General features: G+C 43.5%; 1 protein-coding gene across 8 annotated transcripts in view; it reads left to right on the top strand.

The window, feature by feature from the left end:
- The first annotated feature begins 1,016 nt into the window (after positions 1–1,016).
- Positions 1,017–23,881, top strand: part of LOC117551778 (EH domain-binding protein 1-like protein 1) — a 57,424-nt gene continuing 34,559 nt past the window's right edge. For all 8 annotated transcript variants that reach the window (XM_034224810.1, XM_034224816.1, XM_034224813.1 and 5 more), the window contains exons 1-2: positions 1,017–1,321; positions 23,245–23,302. In XM_034224810.1, the coding sequence (XP_034080701.1) occupies positions 1,218–1,321; positions 23,245–23,302 (162 nt within the window). In that variant the 5' untranslated portion in view covers positions 1,017–1,217. The remainder of the gene's footprint in view (positions 1,322–23,244; positions 23,303–23,881) is intronic.

Below are 23,881 nucleotides of genomic sequence, written 5' to 3' on the forward strand. Positions count from 1 at the left end.
GTGCGCTTTTTAAGTCATCTGCTGGAGTCTGTTGTATCCTTTTATAATGACTGTCATTATTGTTTGTATTACCACCATTCCATTGTTGTTATCAGATAATGCTGCAGAATAAGGTCATAGTAGTGTGACTTGTAAAGTTTAGGGAATTAATTGCCCAATAACCATCTTGGCTCTGTCAAGTCAGCAATGATTAACACTAGCGTAACAGGAAGTATGGGGTGACAAGAATGCCATTTTAAATTAGATTAAATCAAATCAAATAATAAACAAACTCGAGTTAAAGGTTTTCCTACATCAGTTTTATTTTCTACAGAGATAAAGTGCTTGCACACATTGGCTGATTAGAGTCTTTTCAAATGTACTGCTCTTTGCAAATAAGAACAAAATATATAATAATGATATTATAAAAAAGGAGCATTTGACTTTTCGCTGGTCATGTGTAGTTGATTAGATCGAGGACATTGAAATATAAATATTGTATTGCCCTGGGGGGAGAATACATTCCACAATTTAAAAAAGGAACTCTATACTCAGAATCAAGTTTTTTAAATAATATAGTTTTACTGTATCTCATAAGATCTTTATGTTAAACTAGCCCTAGTTGAGGTCTGGTATATAAAAACTCAACGTTGAAAAGTGGACAGCCAGTGACTGTGGAAGCAGATCGGGTTTAATTTTCCATCTCAGTGAAGATGATTTGTTTTCTATTAACCTTTTAAAAGAAATTGAAAATATGCAATAGCCTAGTATGTTAAGTACATTGATATTTAACATTAACAGTATACAAGGCTTAATAAAGGCTTTTATTTCTTGGAATTGTATTTTTGGCAGTGTGGGGAAACCTTTGAAACACCATCTTTGTGTTTGGACATAAAAACAAATCCAGATTTTTTTGCTGCGTCATAAATAATAGCGCAGCTCCGACGACCTGCATTCAACAGGCCCTTTATTTTGAAAGTCATAAACCTGTAATTTCCGCTTCATCTTGTTTAGCTTGATGCTAGCTGGACGGTGGGTGTGTTTGTTTTGTAGCCTGTGCAGCGGAGCCGGTGAGGAGCGGGCACACACCGCTGCGGAGGAGCTGTCAGCGGAGCAGGTGGACTTTCTCTCTCTGGTACCCCCGTTCAGGTCCCGGCGGAGGGACACGGTGGCGACGATAAACCGTGAAATATTAGTAGTTCTTCGTGTCTTTGAGAGGTAATTTGACAATCCTCACCATGACTTCGGTGTGGAAGCGGCTTCAGCGGGTCGGAAAGAGAGCATCCAAGTTCCAGTTTGCTGCTTCATTTCAAGAGCTGACGATAGAATGCACAAAGAAATGGTAAGTAACACTTCTAGCTTGAATAGTTAATATGTGTTGCGTTTTATAACAAAAGGAAACCCTTGGCATGCCGTTTATGGGGAGAGAAAGTGATGCCATAGGCTACTGGCAAAATAGTACAATTTCCAAGTAATATACGCCACAGAACAACAAGGCATTTGAAGGATATATACCCAGTTCATCAGTTTTCAAAAGTACAAATCTGCATGTTTTTTTCAGTTTTTCTTGTTATTCCATCATTATTACCCACCCGCCACTGTTTACACTCAGGGGCGGAAGCAAACATCCATACAAGTTTAAGCTTTTCATAAAAAAACACGTTTTTTAAGGGCTGTTCACGTGTGGACTGCGTGCCCTGCATGGTTTAATATAACAATGCCAGACAAGCGGTGGCTTTTGCCACACAATGTGCTAAGAAGGTTTTTTTAAATAAGGTTTTAGCCTGGTGCTTTATTATCATCTAAATATGGTGACACACCTTCAGATGGCACGCCCCATTACTTCCGCATCTGTTTTTTAAATAAATAAATACTGAGTATATTTAGTTGTTGCCATGTAGGAAGGATCCTGACTATGGCAGCCCTTCATGCTGAATACAGTGGTGGGAGAAATGCTTTACTTCAGTAAAGTAGAAATACTTTGGTCTGAAAATACTTCATTACAAGTGAAAGTCCTGAATTCAAGATGTAGAAGTGTAGAAGTATTACCAGCTAATTGTACTTAAAGTATCCAAAGTAAATTATTATGTACCATGGCTGTTGAAAGTATTATATTATTATGGAATATTAAATTATTCTTTATTTTAATTGCTTATAAATACATGTAAGAGCAGTTACATTTTGTCGTTTGTTAATATTAAGACAATTTAATATTTTGTTTAGTATATTGGTAGTAGTGTACTGCATTATATCATATAAAGATGTCATGTGTTTTCATATGTAAACAGTCGCTGGTAACTACTGGTTAAATAAAAGTAGGGCACTAAGAAGTAGAATAAATGCTTCCAAAATGTAGTGGAGTAGAAGTATAAAGAAGCTAAAATGGAAATAAAGTACAAGTTTGACAAAATAGTGCAGTACTTGAGTAAATGTACTTAGTTACTTTCCCCCACTGCTTGTAGGAAAAAGTGTTTTTTTAAATCTAGTGTCAGGTGGGGAAAGGATGTGGTCATCCACCCCGTCTTAGAACAATGAGAGCATGTAAACCTCCCCTTCAGTGCCATCCCACAACTGATCCAATGTTTCTGACTAGTCACCATTCCCAGAATAACTGGTTGGGGTGGGGGGCTGGGGTTCATATTCCTCCCCCGTACTGAAGAAGAAGAAGAAGAAGAAGAAGAAGAAGAAGAAGAGCCTTTGCTTACCCCCCAGGGGAAACTCAGTTTTTCACTCTGTTATTGTATACTCAAATATGCACACATTAGGTCTAAATACAGATATGCACAAACATGCATTTTTATGGAGAGATGTACATTTTTCCCAGTGCCAAGGAGCAGTTTTTTTTTGTGGGTGGGGGTTCAGTGCCTTGCTCAAGGACTGGCTCCTCCAGCTATCAGTATCACACTGCTTTTGTTGGTCCTATCGGGACTTACCCATGCCCAAGTCCCCACAGACCGAGCTATTTCCCTGAAGACGTACTGTATTTCACTGCTATGGAGCATTATTCTCACCCAGTTTTCATCATTTGTATTTATTTAATTGTTTTGATAGTTCAACTATAACACAAATCTTGAATTGCAATTCAAATCAAGTCCAACTAACCCTTGAGATGTTAGCTTTTTGGGTCCCTGGGGCTATTTTCTAGCTTTGCCCTGTTGGTAGAGACATCACCAATGTGTCTTTTTATATAACTCACACATTGGTCAGTCAGTGTTGTTTGTCTGTCACAAATATTTAGAAAATTAATTAAAGTTATTTAACCAGCAAAAATGGCAACATATTCTTAGCTTGTGAGAATGTTTATTTTTGTATATTTATATAAGTATAAAATGAACATCTTAAGAGTTAAGACTGTTGACAAAACCAAAAACACGGTGTCGGATCAAATCTGTTAGGGGTGCCTGGGGCTAACTAAATGTATTACCCATCCAGGCAAAAACTGTGACATTGTTTGAGACATTTTAGTTTTATTTTGAAATTGTGTGAGCAACAAGAAGATCATATTCAGTGGCACCTTTTAATACTAGACTGTTGTTCATTCATACTATATTTAGTTGGTTACCAAAAAAGATATTGAGGTTCAACCTAACGCTGATTAAAAAAAGGCCTGACCCTAACCCTTGCTTTGTCATTTTGGTCATGCTCACAGTCAGATCAAACACTTGATGATATCCACACCCAATGTAGACCAGAGTCCTGAAGAACAACCATATGTTGTTAGTGTATTAGCTGTTGGCCTGACTGCTTCAGTTTTGGCACTGTAGTTCTTTTAATTCCATTATTATTACTCATGATGCAGTCCGCATGTGTTTCCAATCCTCCAGCCCTGGCTTGTATATTTGCCTCACTTCCTGTGACTCTGTTCTGTACTAGCCAAGAAGTTTCACACACACGACCAGTATCAACATGTCGCTGCTAGATCCCGTCATAGGGTTGTGATCCACAGGATTGACACACTTGTTCTATGCTTTTTCTCTGCTATGCTCTGCCCCATGGCCTACAATAGTACATTATATTACACACACAATGGAAAGGGAAGCAAGATAGTCTATGATATTGAAATTGTGTATTTTTTAAACGAGGTCTGGAGTGATCTTTGAGGTGAGGGTCCTTGATGAGCTTTGTTAGGGTAGGTAGATGTTAGTAATGACATACGTACTCTTGATAAGTCAAATCTATGACTTACTTAGGTATAGTAACCTGAAAATGAACATAAAAGGGCCCTTTTTAATTTATATTTGTATTTGCTGGCTCTACTGTTCCAGTAGCAGTGGTCTTTATTTTTCTCATACTCCAGTGGACACGGTGGCGGGGATAACCCTTCAATATTAGCAATTCTTCGTGTCTCTGAGAGAGCATCCAAGTGTCTTATACCACAAATGTTTTATATCTTAAAGGTGGGGTATGTAATTCACTTCAGATACACTTGTTGTTATATTCCATGGAATGCTCTTAACATCCCGATAGCAATGAATATATTAAATGCTTTGACAATAAATCCATAAACACATTTCATCTATGGAAGCCGTGGTGCTGTAAAAAGCACGACCAATCATTTTGGATGGCCTACCTGCCTGTCAGCCTTCCATCTGTGCACACACTGATCATTTTGATAAATAGAGATACTTGGATAAATATGACAGTTAGCCATAGCAACATTTTGTGAATATTGTGATACTATGATTACTTTTATACAAAGTAGCAATTCTTACTGACCACTTCATAATTGATATCATCATAATAATCATTTTTATAGGAATATAATACTTTTTTATTAATGTATCTTATTATCTAATGATGTTGAGGACAGAGGGACTTTGACTCAATTTCGGACAATAATGACTTAACATAGCATATGTCAGCCTAAACATTGAGAAGTTGTTTTCATCTTTAAAATGTCCTGCCAAAAATATGTATTTATGTTATGTAACAAAAGATTATGTTTGCCAATAATATTTTAAACTCTTATATAACTCTCATTTCACTACATGTCCAATATCGAAGTGGCTATTGGTTGCATACTACCTTATATTGTTTTGTAATTTTGACATAGTTAGTCAAACTTTTTATTAACCTTCTCCTTATTATTACTAGTATATCATCACTTGGATTGATGAAGTCACAGTTTATTTTAAGGTGTCCAATAATTATGATTTAACCCAAGTATTGAATCAGTCCTTACATTTAGTCAGATTGCTTGTCTTGGCAGTATTCCATAATGTTGCAATGTTTAACATGAATAGATAGAGATCACACGGTGTCCCAGTCCTATTGGCTACTGCCAGTCTTGGAAGACTATTTGGTTTGATAACAATAACAAAGGTGTTAAGCAGTGAAATGAGTGAAATACTGTTATTTGCTCATCATCAATAATGGGAAATGGACAACACCAGAGGCCTGTACTACGAAGCTGGTTCAACCTAACCTGGATATGTTTGAGTTAGCCGGTTGGCCTAATCCAAAACATACGCGCTCTCGCTAAACTGTACTACGACGCTGGTTATCAAGTGGATCGCTCAAGCCAGCCGTGTCCTATCTAGTTAGGTGCGCGTTCACATGAAAGGGGTGGTATCTGGAGCATTCGACCAATCACAAACATGGAGAAGCGTACTGACAGCGCAGCGTCATACTTCCTGAATGAAAAGTCAACTATAATATTAGACATATGAAGAAGTTAAACTTTAAACATCCATGACTTAAACACTTGATCCAGGATCAAAGCCACAGAGCTGCACCTGCAAGGTGAATACAGCTGGTAACAGAACAAGTGTTTGAATGCTACATTCAGGGCCGTTTCTTCCTATAGGCCAGTGCTTCTCAAAGTGTGGTCCGCGGACCACTGGTGGTCCGTGAGCGCCCCCTAGTGGTCCGTGAGTATATTGGTAAAATTTCACATTTGAAATAAATAAATAAATGTAAGTTTTCCGCACTCTCGCGGGAATATCTCCGCAATGGAGCGAGCTTAAGTTTCACTTTCGATTGCATGATATAACCCAGATAAACACCTTCATCACACATGTGGCCACTTGTTTGTACCATTTTCAGGCGATATGTAAAAAACGATGTGTTTTTGGATATTTGTGGAGTTAGGTGGTCCGCGAGTGTTTTTTTATTGGTTAAGTGGTCCTTGGTATGAAAAAGTTTGAGAAACACTGCTATAGGCGGACTATGCAGATGCATAGGGCCCCCGCGGCCACTAGGGGGCCCCCAAGCTGAAAGTAATTTTTTTTTTTTTTATTCATCCAAAAAACAAAAACAGTATAATTCATCCACACAAAGATGAACAAAATTAGTAGAAGTGGGAGGGCTGAAGCATAGCTTATGGAAAGTAGCCCTCCCGTGCATCATCCTAATACAACATCGGCATTATTGCGTCAAAAACGTATAGAAATGAAGGAGTACAAAGAAATAAAGAAAACGGGAGAAACAATTAAATAAAAGTTAGGGCAGGAAAACAATAAATGCATATATATATATATATATATATATATATATATATATATATATATATATATATACGAAAACTAGATATAGGGTCATTTTCTGCACATGTCAATAGCAGTTTCAACTATCTTTTTTTGGAAATGAAAATACTATATATAAATATATACATATGTACACATGTACTTGGCAAATTAATAATAATAATAATAATATATGCATAATTGCATATAAACATTGTGAACACTTATTTTCAAGTGACTTTTTTTACATTCATATGTTCACGCTGGGGTTTGGAACTGCTTTTGAATGTTATTAGGCATTTTCTTATGGAAAATGTTGTGCATAATCAGTACTGTTTTAAGCTGTACTATCTCAACACATTTTAATAGATTGAGTTTTTTTAAATATGGGAGTTGTGTGTTCATATTTACCAACACCACAGACTATTCGTAACACTTTTTTTTGGGATGTTATTATTTTTTGTAGATTTGTTGAGTACGTGTTTCCCCATATATCGGAGCAGTAGTAAAGGTAAGGGAGAAATAGACTGTTATAAAGAGTATATTTTCTTCAAGAATGTTCTTAGTATGATACAAAATACCTGTTTTTGACAGTTTAGTCTGTACATAATTTATATGGTGCTTCCAATTTAGTTTTTCGTCAACAAGCAGTCCTAAAAATGTACATGCACCAATTTTTTCTATCTCTGTATTGCAAATCCGTATAATGCAGTCATTTCTACTCTCAGACTTTGTATTGAATAACATGTCATTTGTTTTGGCCACATTAAGGGATCATTTATTAACTGCAAACCAGTTACATAGTATTTTTAATTCTGCATTCACAATTTGAACAAGATTGCCAAGATTATGATGGGAGCAGAGAATTCAAAGTTCAGGTTCAGCCTCAATATATTTGGGGAGAATTAAAATGAGCCGTCTTTATTTGTAGACAGCCAAGCCCCCTCCTGTGAGTGTTCTGTGAAGCATTATATGCTTACAAATCCAATGTAGGATATAAACCCGACTAAACTGCAATGATAGCAAAGCTGTGTCTTGTGTTTTTGGGGTAATAAAGTCAAAATCATCGTTGGGCTGTCAGCCAATGAGTGACATCTGAGGAAGATGAAACATGTAAATTAAACATTGTTGACAAAATGCTGCATCTCTTGCATTTATTGACATAGAGGAGCCTTATTGTTTATCTTTTTAATATCATTTTTTGTAATTTTCAATTGCTTGGTTTTCGTGAAATTAGCCTGTTTTCCTATTAAAGTGTAACATCTCCACAGATCATCTTAAAGGCTTCGGAATCCCCCCATTGTAGTTAAAAAACTGTAAAAACTAGGGCCCCCAAACAGCATCTTGCATAGGGCCCCCAAAAAGCTAGAAACGGCCCTGCCTACATTAACAGGTTTATGATATCACTGCTCGTCTAAGACACGATCTGACTTTCATTACATTTGAATCGAGTGTTTCGTCAACTTAATGTGTTGCTTAAAATAATACTTCTGCATACAGTATGTGACACTGTGAGTGTTGCACGGCCAGATACGGCTCAGCTGACTCAGATAAGAAAATATATGATACATTATGAAGTGATATGCCGCGGACTGTACGTAATGTTACTCTGATCCGGTTACTTATGTTGTGGCAGATATTTAAGTAAGCTTTCTTAACGCTAATGTTATAATAGTCAGATTGCTCTGAAGATGGAGGTGATATTCTATTAATGTTCACGTTCACACAGTCGGTGATTTTTGCCGGCCGTCTTTCCTGCGACGGCAGCTTTTCTGTATTTCCTTTCTCCTGTAATATGACTTGATCGCTTTAAACTCTGCACACTGAGCTCTGATTGGTCAGCAGGCGGTGCTTTCACTGAGTTGAGCTCTTAGCCTGCAACCTAACCTGCTCCGGAGCAGGTTAGCCGTTCAGCATCAGTTACCATGGAGATCTAGCCGGCTAAAAAGAGAACCAGCGTCGTAGGACCGGAAACACCGAGTTTTCCCTGAAGTTAGCCGGCTAAGCCAAAATCCTGCTTCGTACTACGTAGTACAGGCCTCTGGTTCAGGGGGAGTTACACTCTGGATCTATTTCTTAACAACAGTGTATTCATCCACCCAGTGCCTCTGCACAGTGTCTCTGACTAAGTCTTCATTTGCCAGACAGTCTTGTTTTGGCATGATGGTGAAAAACCTGGCACCCTCACAACCCCCTTTTTAAAAAATGACACAAGATACAACATGTTTATCAGGGGTGTTGGGACTTTCTTATGTGCTTCTTTGAACAGAGGCTTGGCCTGTTGTTTCCACCAGATACAGTCTTTGGCCGGCTCTGGTGTGATTGGTCAACTGCTTAGAAATGTTCCGCACCTTAGCGTCACGTACAATGTTTTGGAGCGCTAGCCAATAGTAGTGCGAGTGTTACAAAGTGATGTTATTATTTGTTGTCCTCATTGTTTCATAAGGATATATTTCTTCTTTAAATCAACTCCTGCAGAAGAGTCTAAAATGAATAAACACTACAGTAATCAAACATAATATTATTTTTTACACAATTATTGAAGTATTTTTGAACATTTGGAGTCCGGTGCTCCACCCTCTTTACACTTCCATTTATGCATTCTATACTTTAGTATTTCAACTTCTATGAATATTTAGTGATTCTCTGTATGTACAGCCCTTTAGTCTCTTGCCCTATTATGGGCACTGGTGGGAAGTTGACCTAATTATGATGAAATGGCACACTCACAGTTCGAAACACTTTCTATAGAACACACCTGAATGCAATAGGATGAGATTGGTAAAGGAGGCTCATTCATTGTACAGTGGTGGAAGGTAACTAAGTACATTTACTCAAATACTTGACTTAAGTTATATTTTGTGTGGTTTGTACTTTACTTGAATAAGTTAAACTTCTACTTCACTTCCTCTTAGAGGGAAATATTGTACTTTTAACACTTTTTTCATAAGAAGCATGATGTGTTTTGATGATTTAAACAATACTTATCTACTCAGTAGTAAGTATACATAATTTGCTCCTCACTAACAAATATAAAATATAACTCAGGTGACTCACGATCACAGTCTGTACGTCTGGGTTATCTACGACAAGAATGTGTGAAATGTGGATCAGCTAGTTCCTTTAACTGATAAACAAAAGTCACCTACCTCGAAGTACAAGTATTCAAAACAACTGGATGATAAACAACTCTCATCACACCATACAGCATTCCATCATAGGATAAAGCTTAAACCCCTCATCATTCAAACTGACGGAGACAAACATTGTGTAGCCATCAGGCGAGTGTCAAAATGATATAGGCAGTGGTGTAAAGTAAGTAAGTACATTTACTCAAGTTCTGTTCTTAAGTTCAATTTTGAGAGACTTTTACTGTACTTGAGTATTTCAACATGTTGCTACTTTGTACTTCTACTCCACTACATGTATTTAATACTTTAGTTACTTCACAGATGTGGATGAATGATGTGAAATGTAATCAAGTGTTGAATCAGACTTTAGTTCCACCTGGAGTAAATCCACAAGCTACCCTGCAGTATACAAAGTCATTCAAACTAGCTGCACCTTCACCAGCTTTGAGAACACTTTCATGATCAATCATTATAAAACATATCATATATATTATTCTGAAATGGACCAATCTGCACAATGACTACTTTTACTGTCGCTACTTTCACTATATTTTGATGAGAATACTTTTCTACTTTTACTTGAGGAACATTTTGAATTCAGGACTTTTACTGTGACAGAGTATTCCTACACTCTGGTACTTCTAGTACAAGATCTGAGTACTTCTACTTTTACTCAAGTACAATATCTGAGTACTTCTACTTTTACTCAAGTACAATATCTGAGTACTTCTACTTTTACTCAAGTACAAGTTCTGAGTACTTCTACTTTTACTCAAGTACAAGATCTGAGTACTTCTCCCACCTCTGATATTTATAAAGAACACTTATTTTCTTCACTGCCAACATAACATTAAAACCGTTATGACAGTTAGCATGGCTAGCGTTAGCAACAACTGTTTCGTGATTTTACCGTGAAGTTATGTTTTGTTAGCTAAGTGTCAACTCTAAGAAACTCAAATACTGGGTAGTTGGAAATGAAAGATACCTGGTTAAAGCTTGGTTCTTGCTTTAGTTCCTTGACAAAGCACACTATAACACCTTGGACGAAGGACTTTAGGCAATTTGTGTCCGACTGTTCAATGAGCACTGCACTGGTACTTCTACGTTTACTTAAGTACAAGACCTGATTACTTGTCCCACCTCTGGGGAAAGCTTAAACACACTTATACTTCTAACCAACACTTAAATATGTAGCCACCAGGTCTCTGTGAGGGTTGGTAAATGATATGTGTTCTGTCTTGAGAAGCTGCACCCTGCACACACTCATCTACCCTCTGCTGAGCACTGGAACACTGCACCAGGAGGCCAGCCTGTTGCAGCAGCCCAGGATCAGCTCTGTGATAAATAGAGCAGCAGGTGTAGGATTGATATTAAGCCTGTGTGAAGTTCAGAGAGGCGGACGTTGTCATCTATTTCTGAGCTCTATCTTTCACTGTCACTCTCACTCCTCTCTCTCTCACAACCTCTCTCTCCCATACACACTTTGAGACGTGCAACATGAGAGGAAGGCCCAGGCCCCCAGCTCTTTAAAGGCCAACTGACAACATGGATTCAGTCCTGTTGGGAGTGAAGCTGCCCGTGTTGATCATTCTATATTCTTATTTCTAATTCGGGCTTATGAGGATGTGTCTCTTATTTGGTATTTGTTTCTATCAGTAAGGTTAAGTTGTACTCGCCAAAGAAATAACTATGCATTCAAACAGAATTCTGACTTTAATGTCAGAACAAAAAGAAGTACATGTGGCCCTAATCCTCTTCTGTATTAGTGTAGTATTTTTAAACCTTTATTTAACCAGATGGTCCCATTGAGATTATCGATCTCTTTTTCAAGGGAGACCGGTCCAGCATGGCAGCAAGTAGGTTACAACATGACCATAAAACAACAGATAACACAAAAGGACATGGTATTTACAGGGCTACATGTACACACCTAGAGACATTGACAAGTACCAACAGTATATTTATATCTCTGTCAATAAGCCTCACCTTCTTGGCAAACACTGTATTGTTTTTGAAGTGGCAGAGAGACAATGCACAGTTTGACCCACTGCTGTCACCCATGGCCAAAGCATATCTCTCTCCCAGCAACATCAGTACCAAGCAAGAGAGTTGTTTCCACAGCAGGGGATTTTGTAAACACCCAAACATCCCAGCTTCTACCTGGAAATGTGGACATGCTCATATTCCTAAAAGATAACCTTGATGACGCTGAGTGAGTGAGTGAGTGAGTGAGTGAGTGAGTGAGTGAGTGAGTGAGTGAGTGAGTGAGTGAGTGAGTGAGTTAGAGTTGAGTTACTTGAAAAACTAAAGTGAAATTTGATTTATTCTATTGCAGGGTCTGATTATTATATTGTTGACACTTTAAAATACTACTATCCTACTAAAATGCTGTACAAATCAGATGTATTATTTAATAAAAATAAAAAAATAAAAAAAATTCACATTTTTTTTTTCTTTATTTTTCAATATCGCGATAAATATGGTACCGTGGACTTTTTAATCACGATATTATCGTACCGTGAGTTTTTGGTATCGTTACATCCCTAATGATTTATGATTATTATTATTACTGGCTGCTACTTCCTAGTAAGACTATTTAATACTCTACAATCTGTAAATAACTCTATACTTATATATACTAAATACTTACTGCTACCACACTACTTTCTTCATGTTACACTTTTTATATAGTTTAACAGGACTGGGCAGATAAAGAGAAAAGTGGTAGTGCAGCAATCATGACAGAGGCAGTGTTCAAACCCAAAAAAGGCTTTATTGCTATCAAACTCAAAAATACCTTCAATTAAACAAAGGCTAACGTAGCCGGGCCGCTACCCGACTTACCAGCTTACCAAAATGTTTCCTCACGCTGGGAGCCTCCTGCTCCCTCCATGTGCCACACACAACTGAGCAACTCTGTGTGCTTTGTCTCCCTTGAGGGAGTGATTAGCACCAGGTGTGAGGTCTCCACACCTGCTCCCAATACTGCTAATTGGAAGAGGGTGGAGCCACCTGTTGGGAATGTTGGTGCCTCCCACTACCCTGCCTCTCAGCCCCTTAAACACCCCCCTTCAGTTCTGGCCTAGGAGAGGCGACCTTGGTCCACAGGGCATCTCTACGGGACAGGGCATCTGCACTCCCATGCTTGGCTCCGGCTCTGTGTACGATAGAAAAGTTAAACTCCTGTAGTGAGACAAACCACCTTCCTACTTTAGCGTTTGTGTCTTTTTTATTTGCCATCCAGATCAGTGGGGCATGATCAGTTACCAGAGTGAAGTGACGTCCCAAGAGGTAATACCGGAGGCGATCAAGCGCCCATTTTATTGCTAGGCCTTCTTTCTCCACAGTAGCATTCCCTTGTTCCCTTGTGTTCAGCTTCCGGCTGATGTACATGACAGGATGTTCCTCACCGTGAACCTCCTGGGATAGTACTGCTACTATGCCCACCTCTGACGCATCCGTCTGCACAATCATCCCCCGGCTGAAGTCTGGGGTCACCAACACCGGCCGTGCACAGAGAGCCCTCTTCAGTCCCTCAAAGGCGTGTTCAGCCTCTCCTGTCCACTTGACCATTAGCGGCTGTGAGTCTCTGGTCAGGTCTGTAAGGGCAGAGGCTACTGTGGAGAAGTTTGGGATGAAACGGCAATAGTAGGATGTCAGACCCAAGAATGTTTTCACCTGTTTCTTTGTTGATGGCCCTGGCCAGTCCTGGATCGCCTGAACCTTCCTTTCTTGTGGTCTAACGTTGCCGCGCCCAATGGTGAAGCCCAGGTATTCGGCTTCCTCCAGTCCAAGCTTGCATTTTCTTGGATTGGCTGGCAAGCCCGTCCTGCGGAGAGATTCCAGCACTGCTGCAAGCCTTATGAGATGGCTATCCCATGAGTCACTGTGGATAACAACGTCATCTAATAGGCAGCTGCATACTCACGATGTGGCCTCAGAACCTTGTCCATCAGTCTCTGGAACGTGGCTGGTGCTCCATGAAGCCCGAAGGGAAGCACAGTATACTGGTACAGCCCTGTGGGGGTGGCGAAGGCCGTCTTCTCTTTTGAGGCTGCTTCAAGTGGGACCTGCCAATACCCTTTCGTCAAGTCCAGAGTGCTGATATACCTGGCTTCCCCAAGCCGATCAATTAGCTCATCTATCCTGGGCATAGGATACACATCAAACTTGGAGATTTCATTCAATTTTCTGAAATCATTTCAGAACCTGTTGGTTTTGTCTGGCTTAGGAACCAGAACGACAGGGCTGGTCCACTCACTGTGAGCTTCTTCAATCATCTTCAGCCAGCATTTTCTGCACTTCTTCTTGCTCAATGGCCGCATCTTTACCTTTTGGCCCGGCTCTGTGTGGATTTGATGTTCCACCATCGTTGTGCGTCCAGGTCGTAGTGAGAACACCTCCAAACTCTGCTGAACCAGTTCCTTGGTTTGCTGTAACTGAGCTTTGGATAGCCCTGGACCGTATTCAACTTTGGCCACCTCATTGTCTACTCCTGGAACTGGTTTTCCCTCTATTTCCGTAACATTGCTGCGTGCATGCAACAAATTGGGGTCTTCATTTGCAAGGGATAACAAGGGTTATCATTTGCCTCATCTGCACTGGAAGATTGGTTTCCTCTCTGCTCCTCCGGCACAGCACACACAACTTTGGGGGACAGCTGAGGAGAAGTACCCTGGGTGGCAATTTGTCCTTTCCCTCGTTTTCCTTTGGCACGCTTGGGCTTTTTGGGACTCACCTCCTTCTGGTGCCGCAGGCTCTTGTATAGTGGGCAGTCTCGCCCCACCAAGACTGGGACTGGTAGGGAAGGAACCACTCCCACTTTCAGCTTACAGCTGCCTTTAATCGTGGTAAGGTGGATGAGGCATGTGGGGTATAATTTAGTGTCCCCATGGACACAGGAAACGGGCACTCGGCTCGGCCTCGCTCGGTTTGGTTAGGCCTTATTAGGCCCGGCTCACTTTAATGCTGCGCTTCCATTACAGTTTAGGAACTGGGGTAGTTACTATAGTAACGCAGTGTAGGCAGAGCCGTGACGTCATCTTCAATGAGCGCCCCAGAAAAACAACACAGCCGTTAGCTCTTAGCACTCAGAGCTCACAGCTCTTCATATCTGTTCAGAAACTAGACACAAGTTAAACAAGTACAAACCACAGACTGCCTGTGTCATGGCGAATACAGTCGCTGGTTTATTTATGTCTGTAGGCCGTTGTTGTGAGTGTGGACGGTCGGAGCATATATAACGTTAGCTTAGCCAAGCTCCATTTAGAAAACACGCATTTTAAAAGGGTTTTTCGCCTGCCGTCTGTCTGCAAACTATCCGGTATCAGTATGTTGTTACTTCGGCATCATTTTGAAACGTGTATTACAATTAAATCACGGTCAAATATGTTCATCTTGTTGTAGTTGTAGCCCCTTGCCAGCGATTCTCTCTCTAGTTTAGTATACTCAGCCCGACTCAGCCTGGTTGTTCCTGGCCCTAGAACCACGATTTTATGGGGCCAGAAAAACTGTGAATTAGGACCCGCTAGCCGGTACTAGGCCAAGTGGAAACGCAACCAAAAACGGGCCCCGCACGGCTCGGCACGCTTAAAGCGAGCTACCCGCTGCAGTGGAAATGCGCCATAGGTGCCTCCCACTACCCTGCCTCTCAGCCACTTACAATAGATACTGCTATTGCTACTTATTTTCTTTACCTTATTGTAGTATCCAATTCAATCCAACTTAAAGATATAAAAGATACGAACACAAAGCAAACCAGAATAAACGTAACAATTACAAAATAAAAATAAAAACATCAAACTATGTACATGCCTGTAATAGTGCTTCACTGTAGATTAACTTGAAGAGTTCGGCCTCGCACCCCTTACCTAAATTAAAGTATTGTATTTTGACACTTTTTTCACTAATTTGCATATCAATGTGGCGATTGTGATGACGTTATTAGATATACATGTTACTGTATTCACCTGTAGTGTCTCCCCTTAAGTACAGTACATTAGCCTGTATGCCCATGATAAATTGCCTTAGCTAAACCTTGAGCTAACTTATCCATTAGCTGGTAGCCTACCTTAGTTAGCCTACCTTAGTTAACTATATGTGTTATTGTCTTTTAGCTAATTAGCTGTAAACTCGAGGCACTGGCAGCTTAGTCATTTATTTATCACCACTCACCTTCAAAATAAGCCAAGAAAAGCCGGCATAACAAGGGACTGTAAAGTGGGAGGTGCTGCTACCTGTCTGTCTGAAGGGACTGTAAAGTGGGAGGTGCTGCTACCTGTCTGTCTGAAGGGACAGTAAGGTGGGAGGTGCTGCTACCTGTCTGTCTGAAGGGACTGTAAAGTGGGAGGTGCTGCTACCTGTCTGTCTGAAGGGACAGTAAAGTGGGAGGTGCTGCTACCTGTCTGTCTGAAGTGACTGTAAGGTGGGAGGTGCTGCTTACCTGTAAAGTGGGAGGTGCTGCTACCTGTCTGTCTGAAGGGACAGTAAAGTGGGAGGTGCTGCTACCTGTCTGTCTGAAGGGACAGTAAAGTGGGAGGTGCTGCTACCTGTCTGTCTGAAGGGACTGTAAAGTGGGAGGTGCTGCTACCTGTCTGTCTGAAGGGACAGTAAAGTGGGAGGTGCTGCTACCTGTCTGTCTGAAGGGACAGTAAAGTGGGAGGTGCTGCTACCTGTCTGTCTGAAGGGACAGTAAAGTGGGAGGTGCTGCTACCTGTCTGTCTGAAGGGACTGTAAAGTGGGAGGTGCTGCTACCTGTCTGTCTGAAGGGACTGTAAAGTGGGAGGTGCTGCTACCTGTCTGTCTGAAGGGACAGTAAGGTGGGAGGTGCTGCTACCTGTCTGTCTGAAGGGACAGTAAAGTGGGAGGTGCTGTTACCTGTCTGTCTGAAGGGACAGTAAAGTGGGAGTTGCTGCTACCTGTCTGTCTGAAGGGACAGTAAGGTGGGAGGTGCTGCTACCTGTCTGTCTGAAGGGACTGTAAGGTGGGAGGTGCTGCTACCTGTCTGTCTGAAGGGACAGTAAAGTGGGAGGTGCTTCTACCTGTCTGTCTGAAGGGACAGTAAGGTGGGAGGTGCTGCTGTCTGTCTGTCTGTCTGAAGGGACTGTAAGGTGGGAGGTGCTGCTACCTGTCTGTCTGAAGGGACAGTAAGGTGGGAGGTGCTGCTGTCTGTCTGTCTGAAGGGACTGTAAAGTGGGAGGTGCTGCTACCTGTCTGTCTGAAGGGACTGTAAAGTGGGAGGTGCTGCTACCTGTCTGTCTGAAGGGACAGTACGGTGGGAGGTGCTGCTGTCTGTCTGTCTGAAGGGACTGTAAGGTGGGAGGTGCTGCTGTCTGTCTGTCTGAAGGGACTGTAAAGTGGGAGGTGCTGCTGTCTGTCTGTCTGAAGGGACTGTAAAGTGGGAGGTGCTGCTACCTGTCTGTCTGAAGGGACAGTAAAGTGGGAGGTGCTGCTGTCTGTCTGTTTGAAGGGACTGTAAAGTGGGAGGTGCTGCTACCTGTCTGTCTGAAGGGACTGTAAAGTGGGAGGTGCTGCTACCTGTCTGTCTGAAGGGACAGTAAGGTGGGAGGTGCTGCTACCTGTCTGTCTGAAGGGACTGTAAAGTGGGAGGTGCTGCTACCTGTCTGTCTGAAGGGACAGTAAAGTGGGAGGTGCTGCTACCTGTCTGTCTGAAGGGACAGTAAAGTGGGAGGTGCTGCTACCTGTCTGTCTGAAGGGACTGTAAAGTGGGAGGTGCTGCTACCTGTCTGTCTGAAGGGACAGTAAAGTGGGAGGTGCTGCTACCTGTCTGTCTGAAGGGACAGTAAAGTGGGAGGTGCTGCTACCTGTCTGTCTGAAGGGACAGTAAAGTGGGAGGTGCTGCTACCTGTCTGTCTGAAGGGACAGTAAGGTGGGAGGTGCTGCTACCTGTCTGTCTGAAGGGACTGTAAGGTGGGAGGTGCTGCTACCTGTCTGTCTGAAGGGACTGTAAGGTGGGAGGTGCTGCTACCTGTCTGTCTGAAGGGACAGTAAAGTGGGAGGTGCTTCTACCTGTCTGTCTGAAGGGACAGTAAGGTGGGAGGTGCTGCTACCTGTCTGTCTGAAGGGACTGTAAGGTGGGAGGTGCTGCTACCTGTCTGTCTGAAGGGACTGTAAGGTGGGAGGTGCTGCTACCTGTCTGTCTGAAGGGACAGTAAGGTGGGAGGTGCTGCTGTCTGTCTGTCTGTCTGAAGGGACTGTAAGGTGGGAGGTGCTGCTACCTGTCTGTCTGAAGGGACAGTAAGGTGGGAGGTGCTGCTGTCTGTCTGTCTGAAGGGACTGTAAAGTGGGAGGTGCTGCTACCTGTCTGTCTGAAGGGACAGTAAGGTGGGAGGTGCTGCTACCTGTCTGTCTGAAGGGACTGTAAAGTGGGAGGTGCTGCTACCTCTCTGTCTGAAGGGACTGTAAGGTGGGAGGTGCTGCTGTCTGTCTGTCTGAAGGGACTGTAAAGTGGGAGGTGCTGCTGTCTGTCTGTCTGAAGGGACTGTAAAGTGGGAGGTGCTGCTACCTGTCTGTCTGAAGGGACAGTAAAGTGGGAGGTGCTGCTACCTGTCTGTCTGAAGGGACTGTAAAGTGGGAGGTGCTGCTACCTGTCTGTCTGAAGGGACAGTAAGGTGGGAGGTGCTGCTGTCTGTCTGTCTGAAGGGACTGTAAGGTGGGAGGTGCTGCTACCTGTCTGTCTGAAGGGACTGTAAGGTGGGAGGTGCTGCTGTCTGTCTGTCTGAAGGGACTGTTGATTGATTGATTGATTGAAAAGTTTATTAACAGCTTGTATATTGGGTACAGTACAGTACAGCTCAAAACATACAATTGTTAAGAGGATGCAGACCAGAGAAAGACTTTCGTCTTGTTTACATCAGGGTCCCCCATTTCCAATTCATCATATCATTTAAGACATATAAGACATATTTGACATACAGATGGCTTATTTACAATTTACATACAGGTGGTTTTTTTACATACAGATTGCTTGTTTACAATTTTCATTTTAGATTTCGTTCTAATACATCCTAACCGGACATTTAAGACATACCAAGTCTACAGATATACAGTTAGTAACAGAGTCTAAAATGCGAGTATATACATAGATGGGGGGGGGGGGGGGGGGGGAAGCTGTCCATTGAACGACAGGTTGAGATTTGTACCATTACCGGGGCCAGTTTTGCAATGCTCTCCCCCGAAGGTGCTCTTTAAGAGAGGTAAGGTGGGAGGTGCTGCTACCTGTCTGTCTGAAGGGACTGTAAGGTGGGAGGTGCTGCTACCTGTCTGTCTGAAGGGACTGTAAGGTGGGAGGTGCTGCTGTCTGTCTGTCTGAAGGGACTGTAAAGTGGGAGTTGCTGCTACCTGTCTGTCTGAAGGGACTGTAAGGTGGGAGGTGCTGCTACCTGTCTGTCTGAAGGGACTGTAAGGTGGGAGGTGCTGCTACCTGTCTGTCTGAAGGGACTGTAAGGTGGGAGGTGCTGCTACCTGTCTGTCTGAAGGGACTGTAAGGTGGGAGGTGCTGCTACCTGTCTGTCTGAAGGGACTGTAAAGTGGGAGGTGCTGCTACCTGTCTGTCTGAAGGGACTGTAAGGTGGGAGGTGCTGCTACCTGTCTGTCTGAAGGGACTGTAAGGTGGGAGGTGCTGCTGTCTGTCTGTCTGTCTGAAGGGACTGTAAAGTGGGAGTTGCTGCTACCTGTCTGTCTGAAGGGACAGTAAGGTGGGAGGTGCTGCTACCTGTCTGTCTGAAGGGACTGTAAGGTGGGAGGTGCTGCTACCTGTCTGTCTGAAGGGACAGTAAAGTGGGAGGTGCTGCTACCTGTCTGTCTGAAGGGACTGTAAGGTGGGAGGTGCTGCTACCTGTCTGTCTGAAGGGACTGTAAGGTGGGAGGTGCTGCTACCTGTCTGTCTGAAGGGACAGTAAAGTGGGAGGTGCTGCTACCTGTCTGTCTGAAGGGACTGTAAGGTGGGAGGTGCTGCTACCTGTCTGTCTGAAGGGACTGTAAGGTGGGAGGTGCTGCTACCTGTCTGTCTGAAGGGACAGTAAGGTGGGAGGTGCTGCTACCTGTCTGTCTGAAGGGACTGTAAGGTGGGAGGTGCTGCTACCTGTCTGTCTGAAGGGACTGTAAAGTGGGAGGTGCTGCTACCTGTCTGTCTGAAGGGACTGTAAGGTGGGAGGTGCTGCTACCTGTCTGTCTGAAGGGACTGTAAAGTGGGAGGTGCTGCTACCTGTCTGTCTGAAGGGACTGTAAGGTGGGAGGTGCTGCTACCTGTCTGTCTGAAGGGACTGTAAAGTGGGAGGTGCTGCTACCTGTCTGTCTGAAGGGACAGTAAAGTGGGAGGTGCTGCTACCTGTCTGTCTGAAGGGACTGTAAGGTGGGAGGTGCTGCTACCTGTCTGTCTGAAGGGACTGTAAAGTGGGAGGTGCTGCTACCTGTCTGTCTGAAGGGACTGTAAAGTGGGAGGTGCTGCTACCTGTCTGTCTGAAGGGACTGTAAAGTGGGAGGTGCTGCTACCTGTCTGTCTGAAGGGACAGTAAAGTGGGAGGTGCTGCTACCTGTCTGTCTGAAGGGACAGTAAAGTGGGAGGTGCTGCTACCTGTCTGTCTGAAGGGACTGTAAAGTGGGAGGTGCTGCTACCTGTCTGTCTGAAGGGACTGTAAAGTGGGAGGTGCTGCTACCTGTCTGTCTGAAGGGACTGTAAAGTGGGAGGTGCTGCTACCTGTCTGTCTGAAGGGACTGTAAAGTGGGAGGTGCTGCTACCTGTCTGTCTGAAGGGACTGTAAAGTGGGAGGTGCTGCTACCTGTCTGTCTGAAGGGACAGTAAAGTGGGAGGTGCTGCTGTCTGTCTGTCTGAAGGGACAGTAAAGTGGGAGGTGCTGCTACCTGTCTGTCTGAAGGGACAGTAAAGTGCGAGGTGCTGCTGCTACCTGTCTGTCTGAAGGGACAGTAAAGTGGGAGGTGCTGCTGTCTGTCTGTCTGAAGGGACTGTAAAGTGGGAGGTGCTGCTACCTGTCTGTCTGAAGGGACTGTAAAGTGGGAGGTGCTGCTACCTGTCTGTCTGAAGGGACAGTAAAGTGGGAGGTGCTGCTATCTGTCTGTCTGAAGGGACTGTAAAGTGGGAGGTGCTGCTACCTGTCTGTCTGAAGGGACTGTAAAGTGGGAGGTGCTGCTACCTGTCTGTCTGAAGGGACTGTAAAGTGGGAGGTGCTGCTACCTGTCTGTCTGAAGGGACAGTAAAGTGGGAGGTGCTGCTGTCTGTCTGTCTGAAGGGACTGTAAAGTGGGAGGTGCTGCTACCTGTCTGTCTGAAGGGACAGTAAAGTGGGAGGTGCTGCTACCTGTCTGTCTGAAGGGACTGTAAAGTGGGAGGTGCTGCTACCTGTCTGTCTGAAGGGACTGTAAAGTGGGAGGTGCTGCTACCTGTCTGTCTGAAGGGACTGTAAAGTGTGAGGTGCTGCTACCTGTCTGTCTGAAGGGACAGTAAAGTGGGAGGTGCTGCTGTCTGTCTGTCTGAAGGGACAGTAAAGTGGGAGGTGCTGCTGTCTGTCTGTCTGAAGGGACTGTAAAGTGGGAGGTGCTGCTGTCTGTCTGTCTGAAGGGACAGTAAAGTGGGAGGTGCTGCTACCTGTCTGTCTGAAGGGACAGTAAAGTGGGAGGTGCTGCTACCTCTCTGTCTGAAGGGACTGTAAAGTGGGAGGTGCTGCTACCTGTCTGTCTGAAGGGACAGTAAAGTGGGAGGTGCTGCTACCTCTCTGTCTGAAGGGACAGTAAAGTGGGAGGTGCTGCTACCTGTCTGTCTGAAGGGACTGTAAGGTGGGAGGTGCTGCTGTCTGTCTGTCTGAAGGGACTGTAAAGTGGGAGGTGCTGCTCTCTGTCTGTCTGAAGGGACTGTAAAGTGGGAGGTGCTGCTCTCTGTCTGTCTGAAGGGACTGTAAAGTGGGAGGTGCTGCTACCTGTCTGTCTGAAGGGACTGTAAAGTGGGAGGTGCTGCTACCTGTCTGTCTGAAGGGACTGTAAAGTGGGAGGTGCTGCTACCTGTCTGTCTGAAGGGACTGTAAAGTGGGAGGTGCTGCTACCTGTCTGTCTGAAGGGACTGTAAAGTGGGAGGTGCTGCTACCTGTCTGTCTGAAGGGACTGTAAGGTGGGAGGTGCTGCTACCTGTCTGTCTGAAGGGACAGTAAAGTGGGAGGTGCTGCTACCTGTCTGTCTGAAGGGACTGTAAGGTGGGAGGTGCTGCTACCTGTCTGTCTGAAGGGACTGTAAAGTGGGAGGTGCTGCTACCTGTCTGTCTGAAGGGACAGTAAAGTGGGAGGTGCTGCTACCTGTCTGTCTGAAGGGACAGTAAGGTGGGAGGTGCTGCTACCTGTCTGTCTGAAGGGACTGTAAAGTGGGAGGTGCTGCTACCTGTCTGTCTGAAGGGACTGTAAGGTGGGAGGGGCTGCTACCTGTCTGTCTGAAGGGACGTAAGGTGGGAGGTGCTGCTACCTGTCTGTCTGAAGGGACTGTAAAGTGGGAGGTGCTGCTACCTGTCTGTCTGAAGGGACTGTAAGGTGGGAGGTGCTGCTACCTGTCTGTCTGAAGGGACTGTAAAGTGGGAGGTGCTGCTACCTGTCTGTCTGAAGGGACTGTAAGGTGGGAGGTGCTGCTACCTGTCTATCTGAAGGGACTGTAAGGTGGGAGGTGCTGCTACCTGTCTGTCTGAAGGGACTGTAAGGTGGGAGGTGCTGCTACCTGTCTGTCTGAAGGGACTGTAAGGTGGGAGGTGCTGCTACCTGTCTGTCTGAAGGGACTGTAAGGTGGGAGGTGCTGCTACCCTGAGACGTGGAGGGGGGGAGGGAGAGCTACGGAACTTCACAGTCTAATCTCCCGACCTGATATTTTGTATTCAATCAATATGTTGGAAAGGGAAACTGTGCGCAAACAGCAGTAGATATATATTCATTTATAAAAATAAAAAAGGGGGGAAAAAGGGCACTTTCTCTGGAGGAAGAAAAAGGGCAGGGGCTCAAGCCCACTTTGATGTCTATGTGTGTACGTGCCTGGTGTTAATTGTAGGAATCATTGCAGCCATATAAAATGTAATACTTTCTGTTTCAATCACCAATAATGGTGACCTCATAGGTTTGTCATAAACTGTTCCAGAAAACATGCACATTGCTGTTTTGTGTTGACATTTGTTTTGAGCTTGATTCCCCCTTATTGCTCCTGTGTGTGTGTGTGTGTGTGTGTGTGTGTGTGTGTGTGTGTGTGTTCACTATCTGTCTGTCTGTCTGTCTGTCTGCCTGTCTATTTATGTCCACTGCTTTTTACTTGCAAGCAGTATCAGTGATAGCCCTACAATTATTATGAATCAAAGAAGTCACACATGTCAATATTCTTGCCCACTAAAAAGTGAACTATTCAATATTAAATATGTATAGAATAGTGAATGGAGTGAACAAGAGAGGGAGTTCAGTAACAAGCCCAGTCTTGTCTAGTCACTTTTTACTATAGAACTTTATTTAAAGACTGTACAAGCGCTATATAAATGCATTCCTTTACCATTAACATTTACAATTTATTTGCACAGCAGTCAAAGAGAAAGGAAACTCTACCTTGGTGTATGGAAAAAAGGTGATTTAAGGAACACTTGGAAAACACTAAAATGGTATTTGTGCTCTTCTGTGATTACAGGCAACCAGACAAACTGAGAGTGGTGTGGATCAGGAGGAACAGACGTCACGGCACGAAGGTGAGGAAGCAGAGAACAACCACATGAGAGGAATTAAAATGGTCTCACAGGGCTCATATTGGTTCAAATGTCCTTCATTTTGAATGTTATGAGCCCATGGCATAGCTGTCATGGGTTGTTATCACCACCATTATAATGCTTCGTATGGGCCAATCTGCACCGACCCGGCACACGCTGTGAAAGTGAAATGGTTTAAACACGTGGTCAGCGTTGTGAATTTAAATATGACTTGTTACGTATTTCTTGGTTAAATAAAAAATGGTGGTTTGGGTTAAAATAAGTACTATGGTTAATTAGAAGTAGAGTTGTGATGGCTTTAGGGTTCACAAAGGACACTAACTAACATGTCATCCACCAGGACCTCCTCTATAACCAAATTGTGTTCATTTTTACATTACGTTGAGTTTATTCCATAACAATGATTGTGCAATAATACATTGGTCTAAAAAAAGACGCTTTGTACTAGACAGCTACTAGCTAATTGATATCAGTAATAACTTCTTCTGTTGCTTCTTCATAATGAATACAGCTACTGCAGGTCACCGGCTAACAGTTAAGAACCTTCTCGCAGTGACACAG

Source organism: Gymnodraco acuticeps, unplaced genomic scaffold (assembly GCF_902827175.1).
Source record: "Gymnodraco acuticeps unplaced genomic scaffold, fGymAcu1.1, whole genome shotgun sequence".
NCBI lineage: Eukaryota > Metazoa > Chordata > Actinopteri > Perciformes > Bathydraconidae > Gymnodraco > Gymnodraco acuticeps.